This window comes from Cajanus cajan, chromosome 3 (genome assembly GCF_000230855.2).
Source record: "Cajanus cajan strain Asha chromosome 3, NIPB_CcT2T_4, whole genome shotgun sequence".
NCBI classification, from domain to species: Eukaryota; Viridiplantae; Streptophyta; class Magnoliopsida; order Fabales; family Fabaceae; genus Cajanus; species Cajanus cajan.
This window is the reverse complement of record NC_138519.1, coordinates 55842788-55850672: the sequence shown is the minus strand read 5'-3', so window position 1 is coordinate 55850672 and position 7885 is coordinate 55842788. Positions and strand designations below refer to the sequence as shown.

The 7885-nt window shown below is 41.0% G+C and overlaps 2 protein-coding genes across 2 annotated transcripts; both read right to left on the bottom strand.

Annotated features, from left to right (window-relative positions):
- Positions 1–242: 242 nt before the first annotated feature.
- LOC109797854 (uncharacterized) lies at positions 243–2770 on the bottom strand. The gene is made up of 2 exons (XM_020358007.3): positions 1781–2770; positions 243–554 (listed from the first exon to the last, which is right to left on the bottom strand). The coding sequence occupies exon 1, from the start codon at positions 2543–2545 to the stop codon at positions 1784–1786; it is 762 nt and encodes a 253-aa protein (XP_020213596.1). The 5' UTR covers positions 2546–2770; the 3' UTR covers positions 243–554; positions 1781–1783.
- A 2248-nt stretch (positions 2771–5018) lies between these two features.
- Positions 5019–5900, bottom strand: LOC145956335 (uncharacterized). The gene is made up of 2 exons (XM_083071921.1): positions 5602–5900; positions 5019–5352 (listed from the first exon to the last, which is right to left on the bottom strand). Exons 1-2 carry the CDS (start codon positions 5898–5900, stop codon positions 5019–5021), a joined length of 633 nt encoding a protein of 210 aa, XP_082928047.1.
- Positions 5901–7885: the final 1985 nt, after the last annotated feature.

Below are 7885 nucleotides of genomic sequence, written 5' to 3'. Positions count from 1 at the left end.
ATTCTGCATCACTCTTCCTTTAAAGTGATAGTTTTCTGGTATGTTTGTTTCTTTTCATTCATCCTCATAGACTTTTTCCATAACAAATTTATAATATAAAATAAGAAAACACTGCCCATGCACACACTAAGTAGACAAGTATGTGACAGAGGGAAATGCACGGAGCAACATGATAGAAACTGGATCAGAAATGAAAGGAAAACAGAATTCCTTTATTCTGGCCCATCACAACACTTTCGCAGTTAGCATCAATAAGCAGCTATTATAGTAAACAACTTTTTCATAGGGCTTAATCAAGGACATAGAAGAAAAAATATTGTAAAGGTATCACTTGCATTATAATCAACTAAGGCCAAAAAATTAACTTACCCTCATTTAGGTGAGTAGTAAAGACTTCAAATGCAACAATAAATCTAATAAATAACTGGTAGCAAGCTATGAAACAGATTTTGTAGACTCTTCCGTGATAGAAACCAATGAGAGCTTACTTCGATCATTATATTTCACAATCTGAAGGCAAATCCACAGTGTAACTGCAAATCCAATCCGTAAACCTGATGAACAAAAATAATAGACAAGAAAAAATAATAAAAAGGGTTAGAAATGTTTTTTAATAAATTATATATACACGAATGGTATAAAGTTCATTTATATGAACAAATTATCATATCTTTCTGGACCATCATAGTCCCGGTCAATCTCCAGATGATATATTATTGAGTTTTATTAACTCTTTCTCATACACTGAAAATTTTGGCTGTGTTACGTGGAGATTAATCAGTACCGTGGCTACACGGTGGTCCAAAACTATATAATTCCTTTTGCATGTTATCTATCACAAACCGCAATGTATGATTCATTTCTTCACCTTTATAATAACTATCCTTAAAAAATTATATCATGTGAAAACTTTTATACTGAGAGTGTATATCTATTAAACATATGCTTGTTTTTAATCCCTAAGAATAATGTCTACCGATCGCTCATTTATAGAAACGTGTCGTGTGGTTCTCTACTTCCTTCTCACTACAGTTAACCAGGTTAGTTAGAGGATTACTTTATCAGTGACAGAGATTACACCTGGAGCATTTTCATAAACAAAACATCAAATGTGACTTTTTAAGGAACCAAACTTTCACCAAAAGGCAAAAGCATATTTTACCTTATTTTAAATGAGTAAATAGTGTATGCATTACCTGTCATCTGAATACAATCTGTTATATATGCTAAATATATAGCAAATTTCTTAACTTCTACAATAACAACCTTAAAAGTAAATGAAACTTCCGATCAATCATACCAAGTGTAGTTTTAGATAAACTTCTACAAAGCACTTCTATGTGCAAATATTAAGAAAGAAAAATAAAATAAGTATTTTTATAAGCGAAAACTAGTTTATGTTTAAATTAAAAAATAAATTTTTGAAGAAATTAATATGAGAAAACTTCTACCAGTCCATGTATAAGCTAAATTTAGATTATTTTTTTTTGTATCATGTTATTGATATTAATGGGAGTATACTAGCCTCTCTCTTGAGACCTTAACAATATTAAGGATATCCCACCCAATATCATCTTTTTTATCAAACTCGGGACTCAAATTCGAGACTTGAGGACCAACTAAGGTTTCATTAAGCTAAATTTAGTTTAGTTCATGGGAAAAACTTGATTAAATTTTTTTCCCTTTCTTAAAAACTTTTGAAATAGTTTATTGAAAGAAACCCTAACATCAATTTCCGAGTGGTTATTAAATAAATAAAAAAATGAAGAAGGAAAGAAACCTTTCAGTTTGAGATTTGGTGAGTAATCTTGATCCTCTTGTTAGAGGCAAAAGCTCTAGCAATGGAATCGACAATTCTCCGCTGCGATTCGAGTATCATCTGGATCCGCTTCTTCTCCATCTCCAACCTACACCTCTGGGTTTCCTTAACCATCTCCATCTTCAAATTCTCCATTCCAATGAACCTCTCCGCGAAAGCCCTCATCTCCGCGGAGAGCCCCGAAACGTCGTCGTCGTCTCCATCGGGTTCGTCAACACGCTCCCTCGCGAACCCTCTGACGGGCCTCTCGCCGAGAATGCAATTGAGACTCTTGGACTTTATAAAACTCTCCCTGTGGTCGAAGTGAGTGTCGTTTCGACACGCGTCGTCGTCGTCGTCGCGTTCGTCGTCGTCGTCGTCGTCGTTTTGGAAAGGGGCCAGGGCGGAGATGGGGAGAGGGCCGCGTTCGAGGTCGTCCATGAGGGCGTTGTACTGCCAGGCGGCGGCGGGGTGTTTCTTCTCGGCGCGGTGGCGCTGGCGGAGCTTCTCCATCTTGTGGCGGCACTGGAGGGCGGACTTGGCGGGGTGGGCGAGGTCGTAGCCGCAGCGGGCGGCAACCACGACGGCGACCTCCTCCCACTGGTTGTGGCGGAGGGGGCCGCGCTTCAGGGCGTACCACTTCTCCTGGTAGGCGCGGATGAGGTGGACGGTTTCCTGGTGGGTCCAGGGGATGGGGTGGGGCTTCTTCGGGGGCGAAGCCGATGCGGCGTCGTTTGGGGTCGCCATGAGATGATGATGATGATGAAGTGTGTGTGTGTGTGAGTGAGAGAGAGAGCGAGAGATAGAGAGAGGAAAGCGTTGTTATTAGAGTGGGTGGGTGGAAAAGTAAGGAAAGGTGTTGGTTGACATTTGGTGGCGGGGTTTGGAGTGGTAGCGGTTAGTGGAAGGGTGTGTTTAGTGTCATAGTGACATGCTGCTGACTGACTCACAGTAAATGCGCTACCCTGGGTACCACTCTTGCAACTCGTATTTATTTACTTCTTCTTGCACTGCTTACCTTTTCGTGGAAATGAAAGAAAAGATTAAAAAAATAACTGAAGAAAAAAAATTAGAGACAATCGACACATGTATAATTTAAATGAAATATAAAACTAATTTTGGTAATGAAAAAAAAAAGTAAAACAGCATTGATATTAATTGACATAATATAAGTACTAATGACTTATGAGATTTAATTAAGATCAATGATCCTAAATATGAAATAGATTATGATAAAAAGAAAATACATATATTTTTGTGTCTTAACAGTCTCTAACATATATTAGTCACCATATTATATAATTGATAATCTGTATAGTATGGTTAAAAAAAATGGTAAAACAATAAAGTAGGTGAAACGAGTAGGATTTGTCCACTAACAAAGAATGTATTCGTGTACCAGTCACCTAGCATAATCTGGACTACTAAAGTATTAAATAATTATATTTACCAAAGTTTAAGTCCTATTTTTGCCAAAATTAGCTTTACTTTTGTATTGCACAAGGAAATACATGAAAAAGTGAGAAATTGAATAAAATAAATTAAAGTATAAATATATATGAACTAGTGTGATTAAAATATAATTTAATTTAAGTATATATTTCTATTTGTTAAATATATGAATATATATATATATATATATATATATATGTGTGTGTGTGTGGAAGATTGTTCAAACGATACCGGTGTGTTATAATCGAGATTGCAACGGGACGATAAAAATAAAATTTAAAACAATTAATTCGCCACTAATGTTTATTTTTATGGAAAAACATTAGAAAAATCACGAAATAGAAAATGGTCTACAAAAAATCATATTTTTGAGTTTGGGAGTCGATTACATATAAGGAAGTTATTATCACCTCACAACGTTCGTCTTAAGACGATTATCTTTGGTTCTTACCGGAGATCGATCGAGAGGGACGATCTGTTGGGCAAGATTGGTGAGCCTTCCTTGCTGGGTACATCGGCTGCTCCGAAGTGGGGGTGGTACTTGCAAAAGAGACTTCGATGCTAAAGTTAGTCTTTGATAGTGTAATCGTCTCATATATATAGTGCATGTACCTTGATGTGAATTAGGGTTTTCCTCTTAGGCAAGGGTAAGGTCGATCTGGGCTTGAGATTGGTCGCGGCCCGATAGATAGTGGGCCTTTGCTCTGGCCGATGTCACGTAGCGTTTATCCGATGTCGTTTAGTGCTTTAGTGCCGAGATCAAGCTCGGCGCCTCGACGCGAATAGTACACTATCCCCCCGAGCTCTGAAGACCTCAGGTTGAGGAGCTGATACCGAGTTTGGTGGGGGGTCGCGACTCTTCATTTATGCCTCTTGGGTGAAACGCCACTTGTCATAAAGTGTCGCCTCGTTTCCCAAAACGCATGGGCGGCTTGTAATGAAGAGTGGCGGCTTGTAATGATGGGATGCACCCTGTCATTATGAGCCTATTAAATGTGTTGCCCCTTTTGTCGTTTTCCTACATATTTTCAAAAAAGACTTGACCTTCTTCTCATTTGTACACTTAGTTTCCCATTCGCGCTTGCTTTTTTCTCCGTGTATTTTCTTCTCCATTCCTCTTCTCTGTCGTCGTTTTCAAACCTAAGGTTTTTCTTGCTACATCTGAACCAATCAATGTTGTACAAGCTCTTGACAACAAGCACTGGAAACAATCCATGCAAGATGAGTACAATGCCTTACTCAAAAACCATACATGGGATTTAGTCTCCTTACCACCAAGACGAACAGCAATAACTTGCAAATGGATATTCAAAAATAAGTACAAACAAAACGGTTCCATCCTTCGACACAAAGCTCGACTAGTAGCTCGAGGTTTCAGCCAACAACAAGGACTCGATTACACAGACACCTTTAGTCCTGTCGTCAAACCTGTCAGCATTAGAATTGTTCTTACTCTAGCAGTTTCAAAAGGCTGGCCAATTCATCAAATAGATGTGGACACATTTCCCAGGTCGTCGGTTACTCAGAACGAACCATCCCAATTAGGTGTGAGTTTCCTTTCTGATGGGTCTCTCCTTACCTCGCCCTATAGTCTCCACACTAGGTCTCTGACCCGAAAAGAGCGAGGTCAGACTCCCATGTTGTATCTTCTGGAGGCTCGAAGTTTGCAAGCTTCTTCTTGAATCCGAGCTTCCTCTATGAGTTCGTCTATTAGGTCGAGGTTGGTTGCTGTTTCTTGAGTGTTTTGCTCATTGTTGAAGGTGTGACGCTAATGAGACGTCTTGCCAACCTTGACCAGAATCATGGCGTCAGCTCCGAAGGTCAACCTGTAGGGAGTTTCTTGAGTTGTTGATTGTGGGGTGCAATGATATGCCCAAAGAACGTTGGGGAGCTCGTCAACCCACTTTCCCTTGGCATTTCCTAGTCTCTTTTTGAGTTCTCGGAGTATGACCTTGTTCGCGGCTTCAGCTTGGCTGTTGGTTTGGGGATGTTCCACCAAGGTGGGGAGGTGCTTGATGCCGAGCTCTCGGAGGAAGCTCTCGAAGCTCTGTGCAATGAATTGCCTGCCATTATCGGTAATGAGGGAGTGCAGGATGTCGAACCTGCAAATGATGTTCTTCTAGGTGAACTTTTGCACGTTCTCGGCGGTGATTTTGGCGAGTGGGCAGGCCTCGATCCACTTGGTGAAGTAGTCGACGGCAACGAGGAGGAATTTTAGTTGGCCTTTCGCGGGGGGCAATGGTCCAAGGATGTTCATTCCCCACTGGGCAAAGGGCCATGGGGACGCCATTTTGTGAAGGACTTCAGGTGGCTGCCGATGTGCATTGCCGAATTGCTAACATTCTTTGCACCGTTGTACGTAATCCTTGCAATCTGACTTCAACGTGGGCCAATAATATCCAGCTTGGATCACCTTGGTCGCCATCGAGCGTGCTCTGGAGTGCATACCACATATTCCTCGATGGATTTCTTCGATGACATAGGTGGCATGGGACTTGGTTAGGCATTTTAGCAGCGGAACTGAGATGCCTCGTTTGAATAGTTTGCCTGCAATGATGACAAATTTAGATGATCTTACCCTCGTCTTTCGAGCTTCGTCTTTGTCTTCAGGTAGTATCCCCTCCTTTAAGTAGTTCCATATGTCTGTCATCCATCCCTTGTCTTTGATGTCATTGGTATTGACGACTTTGTCGTCTAGACTAGGAGAGTTGAGGGTCTCTTGGATGATGGTTCGATGCTGCCCGGGGCATTTTATGTTGGCGAGCTTCGATAGGAGATCGACTCTTGCGTTCTGCTCCCTGTAGACCCCTAAAATTGTCCGGGTCGGAAATAAAGCTTGAAGACTCTCGAAGACTGAAGGATAATCAGCCAGAAGGACTCCTCGAAGGCCCTAGGAGGGTTCTCTGTAGGTCTAGAGGTCTTAGAATAGCTCAAAATAAAGAAGTGGAGGGAAAAAGCCCAATACGGCCGTACTGAACTTAATACGGCCGTATTGAAGCTTCAATACGGCCGTACTGAAGTCAGTACGACCGTATTGACACTTCAATACAACCGCAGCGAACTCAATACGGGCGTATTGAAATTTCTGAACTTCAATACGACCGTATTGAACTTCAATACGACCGTATTGAAGTTCAAAAATTTCAATACGGCCGTATTGCCCCTGTAGGCCGTATTGCGCCTATTCCCTATAAATATGACGTCAATTGGACGTCATTCCACACTTTTTTAGACAGTTTCAACCCTCTCCTTGAGTATTCTGGGGTTTTTGAGCAGTGTTCTGCCCTAGAAATCTCTCTGAGAGTCGATCCGACGAAGTTCTGGAATTCCGAGCACTTAGCTTGGAGATTCGAACCTAGTCGAAGGGAAATCCTCCGGATTTCCGTAGTCAAAATTTTATAGGAGGGAGCGAGCGGGCTTGTAGAGCGAGGGAACGCCAAAAAGCTTCCCAGTTTTACGAAATATATAAAAGCACGCTTCAAAGGTTTTCTTCTTAAAATCCTTCCTTTTACTGCTTTCTGTTTGTATATTTAACTGTCATCATGTAGATAGTTAATTTATAATCGCTTATAATAAATAGGGGTAATTTAGTAATTTTACGCTGTTATTTTAGAAATAATCTGTCATAGGGAACCCGAAAGGGGCGCTGTGGGGTGCTAACACCTTCCCCACGCGTAACCGACTCCCTTACCCAACTCTGGTTGTAATGGCCAAAGTTGATTTATAAAATCAATTGCCTTATCCCTTTTTCCAATGTTTTGAGTAAAACATTGGTGGCGACTCCACGAACCCTCCTTTTGCGAAAACCACTAATCCATGGAGGGTCCCGCTTGGGATTAATATGGATTGGTGAATCATTTGATAAAATTGCTCGTTTGACAAGGTCTCAGTTTGAGAATACGTCATTCTAGCAATCCATATTTTTAAACAAATAAACGAGTCCAACCATCCTTCGCGAATGCCGAAAGCCCGTTTCGGGCCGGTGGCGACAGATGGCGACTCCACTGGGGAAGCCTCGAGAGTCAGTCCCATTTAGTGACAGATTATTTTTAACAAATAAATAGTTAAAATTACTTTATTACCCCTCACTTGTATGATAACATGTTTATCTATTTGGCTTTAATAACTGTTGTATTTTTAAATTTACGCAATTGTTTGAAATAAAAACTGCACACAAACCTTTGCACACAACAGTTCCCTCTATACCCGGGGGCATGAGTGATTAACCATAGGGAGTGGATGTTAGTACGGCCGGTTGTCGAATGGGTCTATAGGTGCCCGTAGACCGTTGTCGGAAAGCATCACTCAAGGTGATAACCATGAACTTGAGTCCGACGGTGCGTTGGAACTTTCCATCGACCTACGACGAGAGGAATTGGGTCCCTATAATGGGGGCACCTTGGGGGCCTCAGACCGGTGAGAACAGTTAGATCCACCTTGAATATGCACTTTTCTGCAGGATACCCCTACCTCGTGATTCGCTCGTGACTGTTCGTGGATGAGTGAATTGTTTGTGCATTGTTTATGTGAAATTGTTTGAGCATACATTGCATTTCTTTAAACATACAACATTCCTTTTTAAAAATAAGAATAAATAGGAATAAGAATCTTCCATTGCATGGTGTTAACATCTAC

Coding starts and splice junctions, on each gene's coding strand:
- LOC109797854 (XM_020358007.3), bottom strand. CDS start 2,545: ATGGCGACCCCAAACGACGCCGCATCGGCTTCGCCCCCGAAGAAGCCC.
- LOC145956335 (XM_083071921.1), bottom strand. CDS start 5,900: ATGACAGACATATGGAACTACTTAAAGGAGGGGATACTACCTGAAGAC. Junction 5,353..5,601: donor TGCAAGGATTACGTACAACG/GTGCAAAGAATG, acceptor CATCATTTGCAG/GTTCGACATCCTGCACTCCC.